Source organism: Pseudonaja textilis, chromosome 4 (genome assembly GCF_049901715.1).
Source record: "Pseudonaja textilis isolate UNSWEBS1 chromosome 4, rPseTex1.2, whole genome shotgun sequence".
Lineage (NCBI taxonomy): Eukaryota > Metazoa > Chordata > Lepidosauria > Squamata > Elapidae > Pseudonaja > Pseudonaja textilis.
Genome location: NC_141993.1, coordinates 18,402,071 through 18,429,173, shown reverse-complemented (window position 1 = coordinate 18,429,173; position 27,103 = coordinate 18,402,071). Strand labels below are relative to the sequence as shown.

General features: G+C 41.5%; 1 protein-coding gene across 4 annotated transcripts in view; it reads left to right on the top strand.

The window, feature by feature from the left end:
• The first annotated feature begins 353 nt into the window (after positions 1–353).
• The window catches only part of PALD1 (phosphatase domain containing paladin 1), a 127,482-nt gene continuing 100,732 nt past the window's right edge, over positions 354–27,103 (top strand). Inside the window, exon 1 of one of the 4 annotated variants that reach the window (XM_026713536.2) lies at positions 354–469. In XM_026713536.2, the coding sequence (XP_026569321.1) occupies positions 453–469 (17 nt within the window). In that variant the 5' untranslated portion in view covers positions 354–452. Of the gene's footprint in view, positions 776–14,699; positions 15,234–27,103 lie in introns of those variants that run through there. The other 3 variants (XM_087932331.1, XM_087932330.1, XM_026713537.2) reach the window with 3 other exon arrangements.

Here is a 27,103-nt window from a genome sequence, read left to right as displayed (position 1 = left end):
GTCTCTCTCTCTCTCTCTCTCTCTCACACACACACACACACACTCCTCTCAGGAGAAGTCTCTCTCTCTCTCTCTCACACACACACACTCCTCTCAGAAGTCTCTCTTTCTCTCTCTCTCTCTCTCTCTCACACACACACACACACACACACACATTCCTCTCAGGAGAAGTCTCTCTCTCTCTCTCTCTCTCTCACACACACACACACTCCTCTCAGGAGAAGTCTCTCTCTCTCTGTCTCTCTCTCTCGCTGCGCAAATGCCTCCGTGCCCGCCGGCTCTTTCGTCCCATCCGCCAAAAGCGGAGCCGGCGAAGTTCCTCCGGCCTCCCCAAGTGGAAGCCGCGCGCCCTTCAGAAGCCAGCGGCGCGTGGATGCGCCAGGGAAACAAAGGGCTGGCTCTGCGCCCCGCCGCTCCGCTTGGCTCCGCTCCGCTCTCCGGGCCGGCGGGGGATGATGCAGCCTTTCCGGTGAGCGGGGGGACCGGGCGGGGGCAGGGCGGGCGAGTTTCGCGGCTTGCGGGGGTGGGTGGGTGAGGGGGCAGCCTCTCCGGGTGCTTCCCACCCCCGGTCCTCTTTTCACCCGGCAGGAAGCGCTGCTGTTCCCGGGCGGGTCGATCTCTTGCGCCGCTTTACGCGGGGGGGGAAGAGCCAGTTTCGCTGGGCGTTCTTGAGCCTCCGGCGCCCGGCTGTCCTGCGAACGGATGCCGCGGTCAGATTTGGACGAAGCGAGGCTTCAGGTTTACATGCCAGCGTCCCCCCTCTGTTTACTCCGGGGTAAGTTCCGACGGCTTCGTGGCGCTTTTCGGCAGGAACAAAAAAAAAAGGTGGCGGGGGCCGGGGACGTAGGAGAATTGAACCTTGCGGGTAGACCGGGGCCGCCAATTCGCTCAAAATAATGATGCGAAGGGAGGAAAACTAGTCATTAAATGTGCGTCTGAATTTACAACGCGAGTCCAGCGAGTGTGATTAGTTTGATGAGCCCGGCGCTTTGTGCCAACCGGGGCTCCTGGGTTAGATCAACGGCGGCACCTTAATCGTGGTTTAAACATGGGACAACGCAAAGGCTTAGCCAGATTACATTTCAGTCACGGTTTTAGCCCTAAGCCGGCTTGGGCAAAAACCCGGTTGTGTGGTTGTTTTGCAATCCAGCGTGCCGCAGAAAATTGTGTTGGGGAGACTATTGCAGCTGTATGAAGTTTTGCCTGGAGTCCAGAGAAAAACGCAGCCTCTTCTAAGTGTAGGTAGCAACCCGGCGCTTTAGTTTAAAAGGTTTGGTTGCCTCTTTTTGTGTATTCTTTGAAATGGGGAGGTGTTTTTGGGGTGGGGTGGGGGGGAGAAGGAGGATGTAACAGGTTTTTAATGGCCTTGAAAATGCAGGCCTGGGCGGTTTGGGGTGGGTAGATGAAGAGGTAAACTTCATCTGCCCTACGTCAACATTTATTTTATTCAACATTTGAACAGAAAATGTGGGTGGACCCCAAAGAGGGATATGTACACTGCAGAAATTCCAGGGACTCACAGCTATCACTATGGAGTTTAATTTGATTCAGCTTTGCTCTGGGACATGAAATAAAAGGAGTTTCTTAGGAGACACAGGAAAATGGGTGCATTTCCCAGAATCTCAAAATTGAGATGGGTGAGTATATAAAATTTAAATAAATAAACAAACCCCTTGTGCAAGGTTGCTAATTTCTAGCAGCCCGAATAAAGTTACTGGGCATAAGATGGAAATATTAATTCCAAACAAGCTGTCTGTCATTTTGGTAATTAAATATTAGCTGATATGGATGGGTGGAATTTCCCCTCTGAGTTTGAATTGGGGGCCTGGATCATTAGTTCTTAAATTTAGTGGGTTTAGTGCAAGTATAGTTTGTTGGCTGTCTTGCTGATGCCTGGATGCTTCTTCTAAACCAGTGTTTCTAAGGTCAGTTTAAGATGCATGCTGGCTTGTGGAATTCTGGGAGTTGAAGTCCACACCTCTTAAAGCGGCTGAAGTTGAGAAACACTATGGCCAGGATTTGATAAGGGATGTAATCTAAAATACTGGAAGTTACTTAGGCTTGTGTTTCACGTTCATGAAACAGCACCTGCCTACTATTATTTGGAAGTATAGCCATTATCTAGGAATATTAGCATTTCAGTGAAATTTATTTTCTGGGGTATGCCATGTACATTCAGCTGTTGCGTCTTCAAAAATGGCCAAATCGCATGACATGGCTATTGTGTATTTAATAAGTGTTCTATATTTTATAAACGGTGATCACACAATTCTGGGTCACTGCAAATGTCATATGCATATGGTCAGTTGCCAGGTGCCCAGAGTTTGATCATGTGGCCATGGGGATGCTACAATGAGCATAAATGTGAAAAATGGTCAGAAGACGCATTTTTCAGTGCTGTTGTAACTTTGAACACTCACTAAAGAAAAGGTTTATATTGAGATCTACCTGTGGTAGCTGGAAATAATGTGAATTGGATTCAACACCAACGTAAAGCAGCAGGTTGGAGTGAGGATACTATAATCTACATTGGTGGTTATAATTTATCATCCATATTTTGCGTAATGTTTTCTCATTTCTGTTCCATTGACTTTTTCCATTAACAGTCTCCCTCCCTCTTTCCCTCTCTCTCTCTCTCTCTTTCTCCCTCCCTCCCTCCCTCTCCCTCCCTCCCTCCCTCTCCCTCTGTATATTTCTTTCTAAAAATACTGGCAGGGTGTCGGACAGTTGTTAGTTTCTACTAGGAAGGAATTCTGTTTGCTCTGCATTGGGAGTTACAAGCAGTGTCCAGTGTGGGAACAATATTTAACATTTTAAAGGCTTCCCCTGATGGATTTGGCTACACATCAAACCACAATGTGTGTTTGCAATATGAGTCCTGCCCAACCGCTATTTTGACATGTTTTTTACTTCATTTCAGTGGCTGTGCTGAGAGATGCAAAACCTTATGGAGGTTGGTTTCCTGGATGTTTCCTGGATGTAGCCCATGTCTCTCCCTTGTCTTCTTAATTTATATGTAGTTATTCCAAATGGTTCATCTTGGAAAACTAGTTCTTGTGAAAAAGAATCTGTATGTGAACAGATAAGATATCTTCTCTATCTCCAATTATGTTCTGTCTCATTTTATTTATTTAGTGTATGGTCTCTGCAGAGGTCATGCAATCACTGATACACAAATTTAGCTTAAATAAAGCACACACACACACAAATACACAAATTTAGCTTAAAGCATCAGCATATATACCTATGTATATGCTGATGCTTTATTTAAACTACATTTGTATATCAGTGATTGTTTGACCTCTGTAGAGGACATATGCTAAATAAATAAATAAAACCGGAGATAGAGAAGATTTCTGTTGTTTACATACAGAATTTTTTTCACCAAGAACTAATAGTTCAAGATGAACCATTTGGAATAGGTAAAGGTAAAGGTTCCCCTCGCACATACGTGCTAGTTGTTTCTGGCTCCAGGGGCAGTGCTCATCTCTGTTACAAAGCCAAAGAGCCAGCGCTGTCTGAAGACGTCTCTGTGGTCATATGGAAGGCATGACTGAACTCTGAAGGCTGTTACCTTCCCACCAAAGTGGTCCCTATTTTTCTACTTGCATTTTTACATGCTTTTGAACTGCTACATTGGCAGAAGCTGGGACAAGTAACAGGAGCTCACTCCATTACAAAGCGCTAGGGATTCAAACTGTTGAACTGCCGACTTTTCTGATCGACAAGCTCAGCGTCTTAGCCACTGAGCCACTGTGTCCCTCCATTTATTCTCTTATATATAGAACAACTATATATAAATAAGTAGACAAGGGAAAGACGGTGAGAGAGAGAGACATGTGGACAATACAGTATAGGAGATAAAATATTAAATTAAGATAAAATGTAATAAAACCGTCATGGTATGGAGCCATATAATTGCAGTGGGATAAATGTTATAATTCAATATCTGAGGAAGCTAATCACGTCACTGCTTCTGGTGTGACTGCCATGAGATCATCCCAGGTGTCTTGAATTTTCTGAGGACACATTCTTGAACCATGTGTGTTACCATTTGTCCTGGAGCACCACAGTCACACTGGGCTTTCACCCATTCCCCACTTTTCTGGCACGGCCTCTCTCATTTTGTCTCATTTTCAAAGATCTTTTTAAAAAAGAAATTAAAACTTTGGGGGTAAGTGCCACGTGCAATTGGACTTTCACATCCTGCAAATTATGTACTAGGTTAATTTTATTTCAAAACAACTTAATAGCTGCATCGATTCATTTGAAACTGTGGCAAGATAGGTTGTAAAATGGTGCAAAACTCACTTAGCAAGTGCCTTGCTTAGCAACATAATTTTTGGGCTCAATTGTGGTCATAAATCAAGGACTATGTCATGCCCCTGTTGGAATCTGATTCCGAGAGAGTGGTGGAACAGCTTACAGGGAGTGGGAGTGTGGCTCCGGTGGCTGTGGAGGAAACTGGGGAAGGGCACATCCCCACTGGGCATTCAGAGGAAGGCCTAGGCCCACCCTCTCTTCATCCTAGGGCACACAGGGAGGCACAGAAGGGAGCAACGTGAGTTGCGTGGTTTACAGGGGAGGAAAGGGTCCTGATCCCCTTTATTGGTTGCAGCCGGGAAGACTGTTTAAAAGGACAAACTGCTGGAAGCAAAGCCTGAAATTATTCTGGTTTGTCAAGTCTTATCTGAGTTTGGGCATCCTCCCAAGTGTGTGTGTTTCATTATCTTTTGACATCTTCAATCCCTTAATTGCTGCAGTGTGGTTTATGTTGGTTTTTATTTATAATTTATATGTACTTTGGGTTCAGAGTGAATTTCTTCTTTAAAACTGTTCTTGGGAGAGTTTTTTCTCCAGCCGATGATTAACTGGACATTGGGGGCCAAGTTGGAGGTATTAAAAAGGGAGTTTTACCTATTTTTGTGACTTTGTTGCTTTTGTGGCACAACCTGGGTCATCACAGACTAGCTGTAAAGGTGTAAGTTTAAGAATTTAGGGAAAAGTTAAAAGACCTTCATAATCGCTGCCTACTTTTCCTATCACTGCATAGGCTTTTTCATGATTGAGATTGATTAGCTTTGATTGATTGCATGGATCGTTTTTTAAGAGCTAACCTGGGTTACAATTTTTATTTTTAAGTAGGCAAGAATCTAGGACAGGAATACAGCTGTTGGGAAATGATTACTCCTATCATCCCTCCTAAGGTAGCTGCAGGTTTATATAAAAGGTTTGCATTCTGTCTGGTACAGCTAAGTTGGACTTCTCAGGACTTTATGGCCTCCCTGGAGTCATAAGATTTTCTTGGCAGCACTATCAAAGCGATCAGTTATCAACCTCTCTCCTTTATTTAGCTGGCCCGAACTCAGTAGAAGCTATCCAGATGCTCCACGTCGCTTGAATAAGAATCGCATTGCATAGTACACTGAGACTACAGTACTCCATTTGATGAGTTGCCAGAATGAAGGTGTCATATTCCAAATATCCTCTGTAGTTTAAACCTGGCCCTTCGTCCTTCCACAGCTTCATGGATGCCTTGTTTTCATTTTCTCCTACTTAGAGATCAGTAAAACGAGGAGCCAGATTGTTGGGGGGCAATATGCTGACTCTGTAAACTGCTTAGAGAGGGCTGTAAAATCACTGCAAAGTAGTATATAAGTCTTAAGTGTTAAGTGCTATTAGAAAGAAGTAGCAATTGATGACTGATGTATTTGGTATTTCTGCCATGTAAGGCTCTGACTTCTAGCACAGGGGTGGCTAACCTTTTTGGGTTCCCAGGCCGATAATTGTGTGCGCACTTGCCTGCTCGTCCTCACATGCCATCACCCACGAGGCAATGCACGCCTCCCATGCCTCCTATGCATGCGCGCACAAGTCATGCTGTGCGCTACTGTGCATGCGTGCATGATCCGCCAAGTGCACCGTGTGCTTCTGCGTGAATGTCTCCTACGTGCCGCCATATTCCCGTGCATGCGTGCCGGATACCCGACAATAGCTGAACAGGCGGGCGGCACGCGCCCATGCACAGTAGACCTTTTTTGAGCGAGTGCTTGCATGCCGGCAGTAGTGGCTCTGCGTGCAACTTCCAGCATGCATGCCATAGGTTCACCACCACGGTTCTAGCATATCTCCTTCATCTGCCATTGCCATCTTGAAATTTTTTGCTTGATATTCCTTTCAACTTTTTGCAGTCTTGGGATTTTCGTATGTATTAATCAAGTTGTAATCATATATGATTATGGATGCTTGGAATTTGTTGTATTCCCTATAATTAAACTAATCCTATATTCAGCTATGGTAAGTCACACTAAAAGCTAGTGGGCTTTTGTTCCAGTGTGTGACTAAAGTTACTTTTTTGAATAATCTACTGTCAGATTTTATACAGGTGATCCTCAACTTATGGCTACAATTGAGCCAAAAATTTCTGCTACTCAGCAAGACAGTTAAGTGAGTTTTGGGCCATTTTACGACCTTTCTTGCCACAGTTGTTAAGTGGATCTGGCTTCCCCATTGACTTTGCTTGTCTGAAGGTCACAAAAGGTGAACACGTGGGACTTCCTGTTTGGGTTTCTTCAGCGACGGGCCGAAATCCGCGATAGTGCGCGGTTTCGATCCGTGCTCGTTGCTGGAGCACCCTGATCCTTTGGATCCGGGGCTGAAATCACCCCGTAGAGGTGGTGAAGAGGGGGGAGATCGCTAGCCGAGAGGAGGGGAGCCGCATCTCTCCTCCTTGGCTGGTCTAAACTCCCTTTCCCAAAGGCAGGTGTAGTGGTGGTCAGAAATGGCCACCTCAAAGAAGAACCCGACTGGATGAGATCGTGCAGGAGGAAGACAAAGAGGAAAGCAGGACAGACCGGGCCAAACATCAGAGAACATCTAAGCAAGGTACCCCGAATTTAAAAGTACTTAGAGGGATACTTCCAAAAGAAGATTTTTAAGCGGCGAAGGAGAGAGAAAAGTAGGTTAAAAATCCCTTTACCTTTATATTGACAATTACAAATGGTATGGAAAGAAATTTATTTTAATTCATTTTGACACTGATAGGCAACTTTGAGCTGAAATCTAAGTGTCAAAAGGAGAATAAAGATTTATTTTTTGTCATTTTAAAGCCCTAAAAAGGAGAACAGTGGAGGCAAAAGGGTTGGAATAATGGAAAAATGGAGCGCCACCTGGAAAAATAAAGAGGATTAACAGTGAAACTTTGAAAAGGCTCCCGGGGATAGATTGTAACTGAAATCTTATTAAAAGATACAGTAACCCACGGAAAGGAAGAGTAAAGGAAAGAAACAAGAAGGAACAGTCTGGGATCATTTGGTGATTTAAAAAAAAGTTTTTGGCATTGTTTTTTTTTTCTGTTTCTGTTTTTTACTTAAAGTCAGTCAGGTGGTTGTTCAAAAGTGTTTAAAATGCCATCACTCCTGGAGGAATTGAAGATGAGTCTTAAACAACAGAAAGAAGATGCAGAAAGGGGAGGAAGATCCTTTGGCTTCGTATTTGAATTTTTTGAAATGGAGATCCTGAACTATGAAAAGCAAAAGGAAAAGCTTCAAGAGCAAGAAGAAGGGCGGGACAAAGAAGAAGCCATTTTCAATGAACAAATAATACAAAGTGTGGTAAAAAGGGAAAAGGAGTTAAAAGTTTGAGATCAAAGGGAACAGCCAAAAAGAAAAATAGTCTGGAAAAGAAGTATAATAGCAAGGAGAAGCAGAAAAGGAAACTACAGAAGGAAAAGTTAGAGAGAGAAGGGTATAAAAAGGGGATGAGAAAAAGTGAGGGAAGATAGAAAGGGAAAGAACTTATGAGGGACAAAAACAGGAAATAAAGAAAAAAGGTAAACTTTCTAGGATTAAAGGTATTTGCTGAGCTAGAGAACACAGAGATAATGGCTAAATTAAGTTAAAAGTGAGGATTCTGCAAAGGTACAAAAGATAGTGTTGTGACAGTAGAATATTGTAATGAGTTAGAAATGAAATAAGTAAATAACCTATGAGATATAATTGTATTGTTATGTAATGGTATGTTTAATTATAATTAATGCAATAATAAGGGAGATAAATACTGTAATTGTTTCTAAAGATTGATAAAATATTGAAAAGAAATGTGAAAGGTCTATAAGGAAATTTATACCAGTTACTAGAATGAATTTGAAAAATTATTTTGCTTATTAATAGTAAATAATTTATAAGATAAAACTGTATGACTATCCAATGGTATGCTTACTAACAATTAATGTAATAATGAAGAAGGGAGTGAAACATTTCAATTGTTCTCAAAGACTGATAAATATTGAAAAGAAATGTGAAAGATTTACAAGGTTCATACCAGTACTAGAAGGAATTTGAATAACCATTCTGCTTACTAATGTTTAAAAATATATATTGTTTTTCCTATTTTTTTTTAGAATTTTTCTTTTTACATTTTCAAGGGGAAGTATCAACCAGACTCTGAATGATGAGATTTGCATGATATAAAATAGATATTAGAAATTTGAATGTTATAATTTTAGAATGCACAAATTTAATGTTTAATGAGATTTCACATAATAATAATTATAAGACCTAAAGGTGTTGGCACATAGGGGGAATTTTGCTCTTTAAGAATATTAGAATATATGAAATTGTAAACAAGACAGACGAAAATATAAGTATAATGAATAAAAAGATATAGTAATTTAGACAAAAGAAATACAATTGAATAAGAAGAAAATGAGATAACTATAAAACTAAGAGAAGTAAAGGGAGAAATAGTGAGAAATTGGAAAAACAGTGGTAAGATATGAATACATAAGAAGAATATACATATGAAATTGTGTCTGTATGGAAATGTGATAACCCGGAACCATGCTGTACTCAAATAAGATGTTTTATTTGTTTTGTTAAAACTCAATAAAACCTTATTTTTTAAAAAAGGTGAACATGTGACCCCAGGACACTGCAGTTGTCATAAATATGAGTCAGTTGCCTAATATGTGAATTTTAATTACCTTGCATTGGTCATAAGTGTAAAACAATGATCATGTCACTTTTCTTAGTGCTGTTGTGTCTTCAAATGGTCACTAAATGAACTGTTGTAAGTTGCGGTCTACCTGTAGTTGGCACCAAAAATAATTAGTCCAGGTATTCTGATTTGTTAGAAGGAAGTTTTGAAGTTACAGCACAAGAATCCAAACAAGAATGCTACTTTCAAATTAGTACAATCAGAGACAATCAGTGATAACAACGTTTTTGTTAATTTTTTTCTTTTTTAGAAAGGAAAAAGCTGTCCTTTTTTGAGAAGGCAGAGCAATAATCTGTGGTAGTTGCTCTTCCTGTTTAACAGTATGAAAACTCTCACAACTCCAGTGATTGAATCATGGGAGCAGGTGTTAAATCTGTGGGAAATAGTATTTGTGTCTAACTCTTCCCATATATCTGAGGACTTCAGTTCTTAGTTTGCTGATTGCTTCTGAATTAATCACTGCTTAGTAACATGTTTGTAAATGTATTCAATATTTGCGGAGGCATCCCTTGTTCTGCCTGATGGGGTCACCATTACACAAGTTTTTAAAAGGGGTTTTATATTCTGTAGAAAACAAAGTAAGAACTGTAACTGAATACACTAGTGAATAAAAGGAAGAATCGGTATTAAAGACAAAAAATACCTGCCTGAACAAGCATTAAATGAAGTGAATCATTCTGTGATGATGTTGAAAGAGCAAAAATGCCCTGTACTTTTAAATTGAGGCCTGGAGAAGAGAAGCTGCTTTGACAGGCTAGTTCTGCCTATTTACTCTTACAAGTTGTGAGATGACAAACTTTTTTTTTTTTTTTTGCTCTCGGTAATTCCCTCTTCCTTTTAGGCTTCCCTCTAGACAAGGGGAGGTTTTAAGACTGGTGAACTTCAACTCCCAGAATTCCCCCAGCCAAGATGGGAGTTGAAGTCCATATATCTTAAAGTTGCTAAGGTTGGGGAAACACTGCATTAGACAGATAGTTTGGCAGAATACATCTGCATTTCTTCAGGTTTTTCCCATCTCCTTAGGTCAGCAGGTTTCCTTGCATTACAAAAATAATGCTGAGCTGTTTCCTAGTTCCTAACTTTAACCCTGTAGCTTTACAAACAGCATTGTGGTATAATAGCAAAAATGTGAGAAGAAATCATGGTTGCCTGGAAACTGCGTGGCAACCAACCTGTGCTCAAAAAGTCGGGAGGACAGAGGAAGTAAAATGATTTTTTTTTTCCTTTTAACCAGCAGACACTGCTCAAACTTCTAGTATTTTTCAAAGCATGGTGCCTTTGCTTAAGTTTGTGCCTTAAAACATTTGGTAAAAATCTTATAAGTAATATATTTGATGAGCCTTAAGGCCATATCCTTCCCTTACTTTACTACAGTATTACTGAAATTCCTGCTGTGGTGTATTTCGTTAATTAAACTTTTTCATTTAAAACGCTCCCCAGAATAATAAAAATGAAACAGCTTCCACATTCAACTTTAGTTTTAAAAACTAAATTAAAACGACCCAGGGTTCTTCTTTGCAGGGTGTGGCCAGGACTTGGTTTGCACTGTTGTGGCTGACATCTTGATTTTTTTTTTTTTGCCACGTGGATTCCTTGCCTGATACAGAAAGAAAAGGAGAAGAAAAGAAAAAAGAAATCAAGATAACTCAGGCACTGTTTTTAAAAATGTTTTATTGCTACTAAAATAAGTGTCTATGGTGAATTAACATTTTACAAACTCTATTTATTCTCTTCATGCTGACCTTCAGCAATTAGTGGGTTACATTTCATATTCCAAAGATAGAAATCTTGCCTGAAAGGAAATATTGGAATGATTACTTCAACATTTGTGGTGGTAACTTGAATTACAGAGGTCAATTGAATAATAAGAAATGTGTCGACCTTTATATGGTAGAGCAGGTATGTCTAGCATGCACGGATGGCTGGGAAAGTTGAAGTCCACAAATTTTAATGATATTTATATATCACTCCTTAATTAAAAATTTCTCAAAGTGGTTTGGAATATAAAAAAGTAAACGTAGGTTAGCATAGGATGTGAATGCAGCTTTAATTATAGATATGAACGTCCAAATTATGCCATAGGTAAATTCAGTAATGTGGTGGCTTTATGTTCTATGACTGGGACAATGCCAAGGTTGGACACCCTTGCGATAGAACAAACTAAGAATCTGGTATCATATAGGTTGGGAGTACTTTTATTGGGACATCAAAACTATTATTCTGGAGTAGCAGAATCTTACATGTCTGAATGTGCTTCCCCCTAATCCTACCCTCATATCCATCTCTTTATTTCTGTATGAACTGGAGAGGAAACTTGTCTAACACTTTTCTGTTATTTTCTTCATCCGGGTTCAATCCTTTCTTATCTGACCATTGACTTGTTCTTCCTCCTATCCTCCAAGGCCATTTCCGATGTCCTCTTTGTTGATTTGACAAAAATAAAACTTTACTTACCAGCTTGAAGGGCTACAAGAAAATCCAGCCTTTGTAATAGGGCTGGCTGTGCTTTGAAAATGGTTTGCAAGAGATGCTTCAGGCCATTGAAAGCACCACATCTTTCTGCTGTTAATTAAAGCAGCAATGTCTCTCCCGGCCCCCACCCCAGCATTCATTGCTTTATGGCGTGAAAGTGACTTTTAAAAAAAAAATTTTTTTTTTAATTTAAAATAAAGTTTATTTAAGAATCATACATTTAAAGCGGTGGCTTCTCTCTAGCAAGCCTAAAAGAAACAGCTTAGAGTAATATATGCTCCTGCGAAATCCAAAGCATAACTTTGAATAATCTTCGAAAGGTGCACAGCCTTCATGCAGAATAGGACAGCAGACTTTTTTTTACGCCTTTCCCTCCTTACCATTTTCAGGCACTGTTTGGGTTCCATTTGTATTCCTCCTGATATTTATTGCCTTGGATCTATTCCCAACTGTTTTCTTTCAGCCTGATGATATCTTGTAAATATTTGGCTTCTGCTTGGTGGCTGAAGCGCAAGCCAGTGGTGTTTGCGGAAGAAATATCGTATTTAAAGAACGTGTTTCAGTCTCTGCGGTTGGCGTTTTCCCAGAGGGTTCCTCAGCTTGAATGTACTGACCATCAAGAAAACTTCCAAAGAGGAAGGAGAAATCTGGTTAAAATGTGGGTGTTCCTGCTATTTTTCCTGGACCAAGACACAGCGTTTTTATTTCTTTTTAATGCAGGGTAATCGGGCTTCCTGGGGTGTGTGTAAAACCTAGGCTTGGCGCCTCCTCCTGAGCATGGTATATAGTAGAAGAAACTCGGCCTGAAATTCATGAGGGATTATGAGTCATCCGCCATTATGCTTTTAAAAAGCAAGAGTGTCATTGTTTGCTTTTCTTCTTTCGATATGTCATTCCAGTCCTTGGAGGCAGCCCAGAATTTCATGGAGAGGCATTTGATAGGCAAAGAGTGAAAAAATGGGTGGCAGGTTCCAGGAATATAGTGAGAAAGGGTTATAGTAACTGTGGAGAGATGTCTCAAAAGTGCTTTTTCAGAAGGCAACTGGGCTGTGTTTTTTTTTTTTTTTTCCTGAGGAAGAAGACGTTTCACTTCTCATCTAGGAAGCATCATCGGTTCTGGCGGGATGGTGGGAGGAGAGATGGAAGGATTAATTCTGACAGGATGGAGAGGGAGTTAGGAGGATCGTATTTCTTTGCAGTCGCCTGCTTGTTAGCGCTCTCCCTGAGAGCCCTTGAGGCCTCTTGGGGGTTTATCTCCACCCTCAAGGTCACCAGTATCTGGGGTGCCAATGCAGGTGTCAGAGATGTGGAGAGATACATTTTGCAATGTGTGTTGCAGCACCTTGGAAGGAGGACATGAAGGAAATTACTCATCTGCCCAACTTTTGTCTTTGTTTTTTTGGGGGGAAGTAGCTCAGTCAACATTCCAATAGCTATCCCAGCAGGATTAGGAAAGTTTTGCTGTGGGAATCGCCTCAATGAATCATCCTCAGTAAATCTGGTTCTTTTGTGTGGCCTTTGATTTATTTATGTTTCTGTGCTCCCTTCAGTCACGATGATTCCAAGTGGCTTATCTTTCTTCCTTTCGTCTGGAGTTGGTTTACAAGTTGCCATTATCTAGCAGAGGAGCTTAAAACTTAAAAGAAGCAAAGTGGTTTGTGCTGCAGTACAATTATGTCTGTGTGTGTGGGGAGTGGGGGAGTGGGGAGAAAGCCCCCTTTGTGAGTCAACAGTATAATTTCAGCAGTGGGGAAATATGAAGAAGATTTGGGAAGGATGTTTCCCAAAGAGCGCAAGCAAGTGGAGTTGGATAGACTTTGATTCCTTCTGACGCGTGTGCATGAATTAAACATCAAAGCAATTCACATACAACCCAGACAGGCAACATGCAGTGTTGCATTTGAAATTAAGTATTCATTTCAAGTATTAATATTGTTAATGCAGGTGGTCCTTGACTTAGCAACCAGAATTGAAGTCCAATTTTCTGTTGCTAAGCGAGACAGTTGTTACATGAGTTTTGTTGCATTTTCTACGAACTTTCTTGCCCTAGTTGATAAGTGAACCACTGCAGCTGCTTAGTTAGTAACACGGTTGTTAAGACAATCTGGCTTCCCCGTTGACTCTGCTTATCAGAAGTTTGCAAGAGGGGATTACCTGACCCCAGGATATCGCAACCGTCATAAATGTGAGTCAATTGCTAAGCGTCTGGATTTTGATCATGTGACGATGGGGATGCTGCAGTGGTCAAAAGTGAAAAATGGTCAAGTCCCTTTTTTCAGTGCTGTTTTAACTTCATGCAGTCACTAAACAAACTGATACAAATTGAAGACCATCTGCAGTAATTATTAACCCTTCTATTAAATATTGCTTATGAATACGTTTGCTTGGCGCAGGGATTTTAGGATTTTATTTGAGAAGTCCCAAGGGGATTCATTTTCAATGGCTTCTCTCTCCTTTCCTCCAACTTTGGGAAGTGCTGATACCCCTCCCTCTCTTTTGGGAGAAAGGTAAGAAGTGGATGATGGTAGAAAGGAACTATTTAGGAACTATTTGCTATTCCTGCGGTAACCTGGTTTCTTGAAGGTTCTTGCAGATACTTACTAGACGCTTGAGAGAGCCGCGTTTCTCTTTTAAAATTAAACATTTTTTTATTCGTTTATCAAAATATAAAATACAGAAATACAAAGGAAAATAAAGATAATGGGAAAGCGGGGAGGAAAACAGGAAAGAAAAAAGTGCAGAGTAGAGGGGAAAAGCAAAAAGCGTTGACTTCTGATTTCTTCTGGAGCAACAGAATAAGGTAATAACACAAAACTTTGGCTTTTTACTTTTATATCATAATATATACTTGCCGTTTCTATAACAACAAACCTATCTAATCAAGCAACACCCAAAATCAAAGTTTCATGTTTTTTCCCCCCCACCTCAAGCCACAAAGTCCAAAAGCGGTTTCCCAACAGAAACAAAGTTTATGGTGTTTTTTCCTTAATTAATCAGAGCTTGGCAATTGAGCCAACTCTGCTAACTCCCGTCCATTTTTTACAGCCATTCGTCTGTGGTGGGAATCAAAGCATCCTTCCATTTTTTTGGCAAGTAGGGTATTCTCGCTGCTCTACAGTCGTGTTTTCCTCGACCCTGGCAGGTTGACAGATGGACTTCGGATCCCAGCCTGGCTGGGGAATTCTGGGAGTTGAAGTCCTCCCGTTTTCAACTCGCCAAGCTCGAGTGATGCTGCACGAGCAGCTTTCTTTCTCCTTCCTGACACGTGAAGATCCTGCCTTCGAAGTCCCCCTCACTTGGCGTCTGAGCGCCTGTGGCTTTTGTTGCCAGGAACCTCCTGCTTTTCATTGGCAGAAAAGTCCCTGAGTTGAGCTGTCTCTCACATGCTCCAGCCCACAGACGGTCGAGGAGCAGCTCCTGTCGCTCTCCACTCTCCTCCTCGTTTGAGTCCTGTTTTAATTGGCATCGGCTAGGATTTGATCTCCTGGAAACAAAGTGCTACAGTCTCTGCTTCACCAGTGGCTTGCATTCCTCCCCCAGTCCCTGAGGATGGGTTTAACTGCTGCAGCACCAGAGAGGATCAGCCATGGCCAACTTTGAAGGAATCTCTTGAGAATCCGGAGAAAGGACAGCAGGATCTCTTCGAAGTCCCTCTGGAAAGATTGGGTGGCTTTACTTTTGAGTCCGCTGGTTGGTTTTCCTTTTTTAAATCCCTCATTCCGAAGAGAGGAAATTGAATGATCTCCCTGGCAGCTAAAAATCAGGTACATTATGTGGACTTGTGTTTTCTTTTCCCCCCTCTGCTGTTGTCTTCCGTTATAAAATGCTGCTTCCTTAATCTTGGAATCTTAAAAAAAAAAGACATACTGATTCTGGTGGGATTGGAAAATAGAGGTTTCTTGATGCAGGTTTCTCTGGCTGCCTTCGAAAGTTGTTTTGGGGCTGGGAGATGTTTCTAGCAGGTTATAAACATCAAGATGTCCAGCACTGTAAATTCTTGTTTCCCCTCATAGAATTTTGAAAAATTTCTTTGACAATATCAGTTGTTGTTTGTTCTCTTAATGCTGAGAAGCTAATCCCTTCTGCATTTTACAGCCATAGGATAGCTACATGGGTGCAAAATAGTTGCAGTCTCAAGCATACGTTGCAGGAGTATGTAATTATTGCCATAGTTCTTCACATTCTGGCAGATCATGAGATGTCACTGAAACATCAGTATTGTTTGGAAAGTTAAAAGAAAGCATGTTTACATACAGAATTTGCTCCGCGTCTTAAAGAGACCATTATATCTATTGTGGCTGAAGGATCATGATGTATTTTTAGATAGAACAGAGTTTCTCAGTCAGAATGTAGTTTATTTTGATTATTGCAGCTTAGAATTTAAGGTAGTAGAAAAATTGCCAAAGAGACGATTTAGGTTATCCATGCTGACTCAATACAGTAGATTTGCACCCAGAATTTAATGTTGATTTGGAAATGAATCCTGACCCCAGGACCATGCATTTCCAAATGGATTTGATTTGTGCCTTTAAAAAAAAATTTTTTTTTTCTTCTCTTGCCAGATTAGGAAAATTCCCAGCTTCCTCTGGCAAGCATTTTGTGCCTTCTGAAGAGCGTTCTAAACTAGTTATCAAAACATCATACAGTCTGGTAGCAAAGTATAAAAGTTAAAAAAAAAAAGCCACAAAGGAAAACTGGGTTGCCTTTGTGGTGATAAGGGTGGAGAGAAAAATGCCGTCTGTGACATTTTGAGAAATATTTTAAGAAATGTTGTTTTGGCTGGAATCCCCAGAGAATTTCCTCCCCCTGGGAGTAAACCCCAGTGGATGAAGTGAGGAGCCTATTCTTGCGTGGCTTGGGAAGAGACCGCAAGGAGTATGCCCACAGGGTTTTATATTGACCTGTGTTTAGCAAAGGAGAATGGTGGGTTTCTCTGTTTTAGCAAAGCAGCATATTATGCCATAACTTTTGGTAGGCTAGAGCTTATATTGTCAGTGGAATAAAATGGTCGTATTTCTCCAAATGCTTGCATCGCTTAAAATGGTTTGCCTCCTTTCTTTGGGAGATAAAAGGAATATTTGGAGGAGTGGGTATGTGGTTAAGTGGGTGGGCTTGAATGACCTGACTCAGTGGTGGGATTCAAACTTTTTTTACTACCAGTTCTATGGGTGTGGCTTGGTGGCCGTGGCAGGGGAAGGATACTGTAAAATCTCCAGTCAGAGGAGGTATTTGTCGGTTCTCCGAACTACTCAAAATTTCCTCTACCGGTTCTCCAGAACTGGTCAGAACCTGTGCTGAATACCACCTCTGGCCTGACTACAACCTGCCATAGGTAGCTTTGATCTCCTTACTCCCACCCAGCATGCAGTTTTATTTCCCTGATAGACAAGAAGAATCCCAGATAGGACAGGCCCAAGTAATGGACCCTTGGATTTCACGATGCTGAGAATGGAGAACACAGAATAGTGGGATTAGAAATGACGTTAAAAGTCATCTAGTCCAGCGGTCCCCAACTTTTTCGGCTCAGTAGCCTGACAGAGAGGGGATTGTTTTGTGCGAGTGGCAGGTGTGGGTGCCTGTTGCTCATGCCAGTAGTGTTGCACATGCGCTTGCTTGCCTACCACTTGTGTAGCCCAGTTCTGATTGGGCCACAGTCCGGTACTGGGCTGAGGCCCAGTGGTTGGGGACCTCTGATCTAGTCCAAGTCCCTACTCAGCATAGTTTCTGCTAGGCAGGGTAGTCAACCTTTTTATAGCTACCGCCCACTTTTGTATCTCTGTTAATAGTAAAGTTTTCTCTAACCGCCCGCCGGTTCCACAGTAATGGTGATTTATAAAGTAGGGGACAAAACCCCTACCGCCCACCATGAAAGCTGGAACGCCCACTAGTGGGCGGTAGGGACCAGGTTGACTACCACTGTGCTAGAGCATTTCCGACAGGTAACCATTCAATCTCAGAATGTCTCTGGAAAGAAGAGTTTGCCACTCCATACTATATGCCCGCCTATAATGGTATGGGCTAATGAGCTTGGGATACGTGGGGGAGGAAGAGGCGGTTCTTGGAGAATGATCAGGTAAGATAAGGCATAGCCTGCAACGGTGTGATGAATGGGAAGAGATCCAGAAAAGAAACCTACTTAATTTCTCAGGATGCAAAAGAGACGGGCAAAGATTTGTCCTATCAGACTTCAAGATTCTGTTCAAGTAACCGTACAATGAAGTAGAATTAGTTCATCTACTTGTGTTTCCTGTCTGGTCACCAGGGAAGGCTGCTCCTGCAAGCTTATGTAATTAGGAAATTCTTTCTGACATCTAGCATGGATCTACTTATTATGAGTTTTAAGGTGTTGTTCTGGTCCTGGTTTTCTAGGGCAATAGAGAATATGTTCACTTCCTCTCTTCTGTTTGGCAGCCCTTCACATAGCTGAAGACTGCCATCACATCTTCCTTCAGTTTTCTTTTCTGAAGGCTAAACTTACTCAGTTGCTTTAACTGTTTCCTAGGGATTCATTTCCGTCTTGATAATCCTCTGCATCACTCCAATTACCAGGGGTCTGTGATGGAATGTGTACCTGCAGGAGTAGAGAGGGAATATTTTGGCAATACAGTTTCCCAGAGAGAGGACCAGATTAAGCAAGGACTCCTGCTTGAGCAGGGGGTTGGACTGGATGACCTACAAGGTCCCTTCCAACTCTGTTCTTCTGTTGTTCTAACTGTACAGTTCCAAGCTGTATGTGAGAAGGGGAAAGAGGTTCAGGGAAACTACAACCAAGAATATCTCAGGATATATCTAGAGAGTTAGAATATTATGCAGAGGTGGTATTCAGCAGGTTCTGACCAGTTCTGGAGAACCGGCAGTGGAAATTTTGAGTAGTTCAGAGAACCAGCAAATGCCACCTCTGACTGGCCCCGCCCCCATCTATTCTCTGCCTTCCGAGTCCCAGCTGATTGGCTGGGTCTTCTTTCGTTGCCCTGCACAGGAGAACAGAGCTGGAAAGCAGGTTAGTGGGGTAGGGAGGGAATGGGGATTTTGCAGTAATCTTCCCCCTGGAGTAGGGCAGGAATGGAGATTTTACAGTCTCCTTCCCCAGCCACGCCCACCAAGCCATGCCCACAGAACCGGTAATAAAAAAAATTGAATCCCACCACTGATGTTATGGCTTTAGTTTGGCAAGATTCTGTCCATTGGATCTAAGCAAATAAAAAAATTGAATGCAATTGGATCTTGATTTATCTCGTCTCTGGGCTTAGGCCTGAAACTACCCTTTTGGAATGATGATACCCAGAACTGGACATGCCGTATTCCAAATCGGGCCTACCAGGACAGAATAGAGTGGACAGTCCCTTCTTCATGATCTAGATTAATGTGTCTCAACTTTGGCAATGTTAAGATGAGTGGCCTTCAACTCCCAGAATTCATCAGCCAGTAATACAGCTGGGGAATTCAGGGATTTGACATCCACCATCTTAACATGGACGAAGGTGAGAAATACTGATCTAGACTCTGCGTTTCTGTTAACTCACCTGCATCATACTGATGGTAAATGTGTCTGACAAGGACATCCTGATCCCACTGACAACTACTACTGCTAAGCCATGTCTCCCCATGCTTTGGTCTTCATTTTCCCTTCCCAGATATAAAATGTTACATTTCAATCCATTTGATCGCATCCTGTTCATTTCATCCTATGATCATCGTTAGATCTTCTTGAATCTGCACTCTTTCCTCTAAAATGTAAACCACCACCCCAGCTCTCAAACCTCCCCATTTCTGACTATGATGTACTGTATATAATATCTGAGTAATAAGGGATAAAACGCTTGGTGAAGAGGAAGATGAGAAAATGATGGGGAAGGACTTGTGTAAGAAGTGTCATCTTCTGCTATCTCTATCCATGAGCTTATAATGTGTCTTCCCAGGGAATGATAATGTCTGCTTCATGGGTATAATGAAGTTGGCATTAGGCCATGAATGCTCAAGTTTTATTACAATAGGAGCTCTTGTTTAAGCAGCAAGTGTGGGTAAACCATGGGGAGTTGGGGGAAGGTATATTGCTGAAATGCTGAGATTAATTTGAGCGCACCGACTCAAATGTGAAAAATATGTGAAATGGATTGGATTCTTCTCGATTGGCTTCTTCTTGACAATCCAGCAGTCATGGTGTGATATCCAATCCTCGTGTCATTGACTAAATCTGGCTTTATCATCACGGGCTGGTTTGACATCTGGAAAGCCTTTAACAAATGGGTAACAACTGCACATTTGTAATCAACCTCAAGACTTCCTCAGCTCACAGATACATCTGGGGACATGGAAGACCAACCCGGCAGACTGGGTGATGGGAATTTCAGGTCTTTCTTTGTGTTTGGCCACTGTGTGAATTCAAGTCAGCCCATCTGGTATCGCCCAGTGCAGAGAAGGTTGATTTACAAGTTGACAAGTTGAGCCTTGAGATTAGCCATAGATGATGAAGTTGAGGCCTGGCTTATGTTATTCATTGAGTGTTTTTTGGTGTCCTATAATTATACTACCCTTGATCTTACTTAAGAGGTCACAAAGACATTTTATTATAAACATGAGCAATTGTTTTCTTTGTATTTTTTTATTTTTGTATTACTTTTATAGAATTGATATGGTCGATTGAACTAATAAAACATCTGTCTCTCTGTCTGTCTATATCAGGGGTCTTCAAATTTGACAGCTTTAAGACTTGTGGACTTCAATTCCAGAATTCCTCCTCCAATCATGTTAGCTTAGGAATTCTGGGTGTTGAAGTCCACAAATCTTAAACTTGCCATGTTTGAAGACCCTTGGTATCTATCTGTCTGCCTGTCTGTCTGTCTGTCTATCTATCTATTTATCTATCCTATCTATCCATCCATCTGTCATCTGTCATCTATCTTCTGTTATCTATCTTCTCTCAACATCAATCTATCATTATATTTCTGTATCGAGATTAATGCAAATACCTATTGTAGACACTATTGCTGACTATCCAGATAATATATATTTTTTCTTGCTCAATTCTCCCCTCCACAAATTGTAGAAAGAACACCCAGCAATTCATTCCCTGACCTTCATAAATTCCCAATTATGGCAACTTGTACTTTTTAGAAAACGATGGTGAGGATGTTCTCAATAACAGAAGGAGGTGTGGTGGCCTTCAGACCTTCCTAGTTCTGCTGTGTTTTTTTACACTGAATGCAAACCTCAGGGGTTTAGTATATGGATACGGTAATTGGTGTATGCTAGAAGAGAAACCATTTCAAAAAAATAAGAATACATCAAAGTCCTCCCTGTATCCTGGAGCTTCTGTAATTGATCGTGCTAGCACTGAGCCACAGGACGTGATGTGTTTTCAAAAAGGCTTTGAAAAGGATCTCAGTGCATTCCTGGGGTTGGTTTTAAGGGGGAGAAATTGACTGATCCTCCTTTTCCTGCTGTGGTGAGAATGGGCAGTTCAGGGGTAGATTTTCTTCCTTAGCATGTTTACAAGCTGCATTCACACATTGCCCTGAGCTGCGTATAGTTTGTTTGATTTTGGCTTAGCTTGTTGTGTGATGAATCCAGCAAGGTGGGGTGAATTCACTGGGCCTTGATTCAACAAACTGTATTACTTTATGTAATGTGCACAATACAACACAATACACAGTGAGAGGAGCAGTTTTAACCCCAAAGCTGTTGCCAATTGCTCCCTTACAGATTCTGGATTGTTGGGGATCATTTAAGAAGCAATGGGAGAGATTTATCTTTCAATGAAGATGTCAAGATGGTAGATAGCTTTTTCCTTTTAGGATCAGCAAGTGTAAAGGAACAAGCAGCCAAGAAATACGTCTCAGAGTAGCACTTGTTAGAGCAACTATGAAGGCCTTGGCAAGATACCAAACCATTGTGATGCGTCCATGCTTATAAAGGTCAGAATCAAGCAAGCCAGTGACACTCTATGGAATCAAACGTTGGGGCTTTGAAGTAGCAGGATAGGAAGATTATTGATGCTACTAAACCTTGGTGTTGGAGAAGGCTGCTGAGAATACCATAGACCAGTGGTTGTGGGCCGGGGACCACTGGTGGTCTGCGAGAAGATTTTTGTGGTCCACAGAGAAATGTCCCCCCAAAAACAATTAATCCAGACTGCGCGGGGGGACAAAAGACTGCACTGCCCACATGGCCCGCCTACCCGCTGGTTCCCACCCTTCGGCCGAGGGCAAACCTTACCTTGAGTAGAGCAATGAGAGCTGGAACTGGAAGGTAAAACCAACAGCGGGGGAGGGGAATCCTCCCCGGGGTGGCTTGCTGACGTTGGTGGGAAAGTCGGTCCCATATTTCAGAGCTGCAGTAGTAGTCTCAAGACTGGCCCTTTGGTCATCCAGGAGCAGCTTCTCCAGTCCATGGTGCACCCAGGTGGAAGAGCAGCTGCTCCGGGATGACCAAAGGGCCAGTCTTGTGACTACTACTGCAGCTCTGGAATATGGGACCGACTTTCCCACCAACGTCAGCAAGCCACCGTCAGTCAAAATTCATATTAGTGGTCCGCAGGATTTAAAATTATGAGTTTGGTGGTCCCTGAGGTCCAAAAGGTTGGCGACCCCTGCCATAGACAACCCACAATTAAAAAAAAAACCAACAACAATGGATCATCAGACAAATCAACCTAGTGTTCTCACTCGGGGTACAAATGACTTACTCCAGACCCACATGATGACTCAGCTCTCTTAAGAAGTCTCTAGTGCTGGGAAAGTGGAAAGAAAGAGGACAACCTTCAGCAGAGTGGACGGACTAAGTTACAAGGAGGCAAGGAGTGCACCATTGGGAGACCAGATTGGAGATGGATTGCCCTAAAGAAAATCTGTGTAGGAAATGCAAGAAGTTGAAAACGAGCTGGAGGCGCATAATCCATTGGAAGAGGTCTAACCATTAGACCCAAGTTGCCAGGAAGTTCTGCGTTGTCCTCTCCAAAACCTCACAGGTGCCTTGAAAACATGCATTCACAGCTTAAGTCCTCGCAAAGTGGGGCACAACAGCATGGACTATCAAATCTGTCTTGTCCTGTTTCCCTTTGCATTTCTTATCAGGTGGAGGATGGAAGCGCAAGTTTCATTTCCCTCCCAGATTTTTGCTGCCCTAAGTTTGTTGTTGTTTTGCATTGCAGATGAAGTGTGCTTCAACACTTTCAAATCAGGAAAGGTCCTGCCCTTTATTTGCCTGGGAAATTAAGGAAAGCAATACATCTGTTCCCGTATTTGGGATAAATTCAGGTGCAGTTCTCCTATCTCACTTTTTCTTCCAAACTCAAGGACATGTACATAGGCGTGCATGGCATTTTCTCCTCCAATTTTCTGCAGAATGATCTTGTGAGATAGGAAGAAATCGGTGGACGGCACTGGATAAGAACAAACCAGACATGGACACACTCTATATCTGGTTTGGCTCTGCAACCCAACAGGACAGACACAGACTTCAGAGGAGAATTAGGACTGCAGAAAAAACAATTACTGCCAACCTGCCTTCCATCGAGGACCTGTATACTGCACGAGTCAAAAAGAGGGCTGTGAAAATATGTACAGACCTCTCACATCCCAGACATAAACTGTTTCAACTCCTACCCTCAAAACGACGCTATAGAGCACTGCACACCAGAACAACTAGACACAAGGACAGTTTTTCCCCAAATGCCATCACTCTGCTAACAAATAATTCCCTTAACACTGTTTAACTATTTACAAAGTGTGCACTACTATTACTATTAAATCTTCTCATCATTCCTTATCGCCAATCATCTCCCACTTGTGACTGTATGACTGTAATTTTGTCACTTGTATCCTGTTTCCAAGTATGATTTGATTGCTTATTGTACCCTATGACTTATTATTAAGTGTTGTACCTTATGATTTTGACTCTTGACGAATGTATCTTTTCTTTTATGTATACTGAGAGCATTTGTGCCAAGACAAATTCCTTGTGTGTCCAATCACACTTGGCCAATAAGGAATTCTATTCTATTCTACAACAAGTGTATACAGTGCTGTGTATTCCTATACAAGCTTAGTGCAAAGGATATTCACAAGATTTTTGGTCCATAAATGTTTTAGATCTATACAGTTAATTACTCCTAAACTTACAGCTACAGTTGGGAGCAGAATTTCCATTGCTAAGCAGGGCAGTTGTTAAGGGAGTCATGCCCAATTTTCCATCCTTATTTGCCATGGTCGTTAAGTAAATTACTGCAGTTGTTAAGTGAATCCAGTGATCATTAAGTGATTCCAGCTCATCCAACTGACTTTGCTTGTTAGAAGCCAGTTGGGAAGGACACCAATGGCAATTGCATGACCCCTATTATGCTCCAGCCATCAAAAATATACGCTGGTTGCCAAGCAACCAAATTTTGATCATGTGACCATGCTGCAATAGTCATAATGTGAGGACTGGTTACAAGTCCGTTTTTCAGTGCCATTATAACTTCGAATAGTTGCTAAATGAATACTGTAAGCAGAGTACTAACTGTAGTGACCAGTCAATATATACCTAATAATTTGAACTATGCAATCTTTTAACAAAAATTAATTATATAAATTTCAATTTCTCTTCAGTTTCAATTTCTGCAACATGCCTATGTATTGAAGCTATGCACCACGGAATCAAATCATGACAGAGAAAAAACTTGCACATACTTTTTTTTGTGTTATGTTTCAAGGCATCGTGTTGAAAAATCCAAAGTAATCTGGTGGGATTCATACGGAGACTGAACAAACTTGAATTTAGATTGCTCCAGCCCTGCTTCAGAAAAGGAGCGTGGCAGATAATACAGAGTGAGGTGATCATTTATTATTACTCTGTATTCAGAAGCGTAGGTGGAAAGTTGCTGCTGGATTTGTGTCCCTCTTGTAGGATCATAGACATCTGGATTGATCCCAGATTAGACAGGGCTTTGATCTGCTCTTGGTGTTTTTGATGTTCCAATACCTCCTTTTTCTTTTGTGAATTACTATTTTAAAAAGTTGACTCCACTTTTCAAATTTTTTGTTCTTCCTCTCTCTGTAGGTTCTTTAGTATTCTCCTTAGCCCTTGATCTGATCCAGCAGAGTTATTCTATTCACCCAACAAAAGAATTCCTGTATTTCCTTTCCAGGAACACCTGGCTGGCCATTGTTAGGAAGAAAATGGACCAACTTGGCAGAATTTTTATGTTCTAAGCTTGGAATGAAAACTCAGCTACTTTGGTGCAAGTGCCATAAGCGTACTTCTTAAGAAAGATTAAATCTCTGTGATGCGATGGCCAAATGGGTGAATAAAAATAAAGTATTAAAATAAGCAAAAAGAGAGTGAAAGTACAGATGGCAGCAAATCCTCCTTTGGACTGTCTGCCCGTTTCTCCGAAACCTTAGCAGGAATGTAAGGAGTCTTAGACAAATTGTTATGCTTCCAACTTATCTGTCTCTCTGTATATATTGTGTCAGTTCTGTTGTCTCCTTGCTTTAGCCTTGACTGCTGTTAAAAGCTACTGCATTGTTTTATTTGGAAAATAAAAATGCATCTTACTGATTTTAAGTGGTCAACTGCAGAAGCAAAAAGAACGGAGGAAGTTTGGAAAAACAAACCTGATAAAAATATACCATGCTGTTCTTCAGAACTGTATATCGTATTTTGCTGATTGTAATTTTGTTTTAGTGGAAGCTATATTTTCAACTGAGCGAAAGTTTGAGGAGCATGAAACATTGTCCCACGTAAATAAAAACCTCATAGTTTAAAAATGTATAGAATTTAATTCATCTCTACATGAATAATACAGCCTTTAGATGAGAATAGTTTTCGTCAGAACAAACCTTGTTTTTATGTGTGTCTTCCCTAGATCCAATAACTGTGTACCATTTGCTTTAAATCAGGTCGCCCAGGGTTTTACCTGTTCCATGTAGAGGTAGTCCTTGACTTACAACGATTCATACAGGGACCATTCAAAATTACAACATCACTGAAAAAAGTGACGTATGCCCGTTTTTCAACTTATAACTGTTGCACATCGCCATGGACATATGATGAAAATTCAGAGATTTGGCAACTGACTTCTATTTATGACGGTTGCAGTGTCCTGGGGTGATGTGATAATCTTTTTCAACCTTCTGACAAGTTGTGTTGCTAACTTAATGGCACTGGTTCATTAAACTGTTGCAAGAAAGGTCATAAAATGAGGCAACACTCACTTAACAAATGTTTTACTTAGCAACAGAAATGTTGTGCTCAGTTGTGCTCGTAAGTTGAGGACTATCTGTATTTGCTATTCAAACTTTCATAATTCTCATTTTTTTTAAAGAAACAACTACTAATAAATGAGGCATATGGGCTGTTTGAATCTGATAACTTTCGTAAAGAATGGTTCTTGGGAGACGTTTTCCAACACCAGTATCAGCAGATGCTAATTTTTGGAATCTTTTTCTTTTTTCTTTTACAGCAGTCATGTAAGGAAATAAAATAATTTACTCCTTTTCTTCAACCAGCATTCCATCAGTTCTAAATCCATTGCTTGGATTCCTCTGACGGAGGAATATTATAAGAGTTAAAAGCCATCTGGGTCACTGTGAGTTATTGTATCTCTTTGTGTGTGTCTCTCCCCCCCCCCCCGTGCTAATTAAATCAGCCTTGTAGACCTGCTAATAGTTATAAGGAACATAACTCCTTCAGCTAAATTTGTCAGAATAAGTTGAATTTATGTCCCCCTCAGTGCAGACAGTCAAAGAATGTTTTGCTGAACTAGAAGTTCTCTGAATAATTCAGCGTTGAATGCAAGGGTGAGATTCAAATTTTTTAACAACCAGATCTGTGGGTATGGCTTGGTTGTCACGTAGCTGGGTGGGCGTGGCTAAGTGGTCACATGACTGGGTTGATTAAAAAAAAGAAGAAGCTCACTTTAACAATGCTCTTGGAGCAGGGGGTTAGAGTAGATGACCTCTGAGGTCCCTTCCAGCCCTGGATTGCTGTGCTGTTTCAAAGCATCCTCTGAAGCTGCGTCTAGTGCCAGTGTTTGTGGTCCTTCCTTCCTCTCCTTTTTCCCTCCCTCCCTCCCTCCAATCTCATTCACTTTCCCTTCCTTCTTTCTCCCTTCCCTCTCTTTCTTTCTTTCTCCCTTCCCTCCCTCCCTCCCTCTTTCTTTTTTCTTTCTTCTTTCTTTCTTTCTTTCTTTCTTTCTTTCTTTCTTTCTTTCTTTCTTTCTTTCTTTCTTTCTTTCTTTCTTTCTTTCTTTCTCTTCTCCCTTCCCTCCCTCTTTCTCCCTTCCCTCCCTCTTTCTTCCTTCCTTCCTTCCTTCCTTCCTTCCTTCCTTCCTTCCTTCCTTCCTTCCTTCTTTCTTTCTTTCTTTCTTTCTTTCTTTCTTTCTTTCTTTCTTTCTTTCTTTCTTTCTTTCTTCTCTCTTCTCTCTCTCTCCTCTCTCTCTCTCTCTCTCTCTCTCTCTCTCTCTCTCTCTCTCTCTCTCTCTCTCTCTTTCTCCCATCCCTCCCTATTTCTTTCTCTTTCTTTCTTCATACCCTCATGCCCCGTTTTGGGCTTAGCAAGCCTCCCTGCACTTACCTGGGAGCCAGAACCAGATGGCACTCACTGGGAAGGGTGGGGCGGGGCCAGCTGGTCTTTGGAACTACTGGTTCGCCGA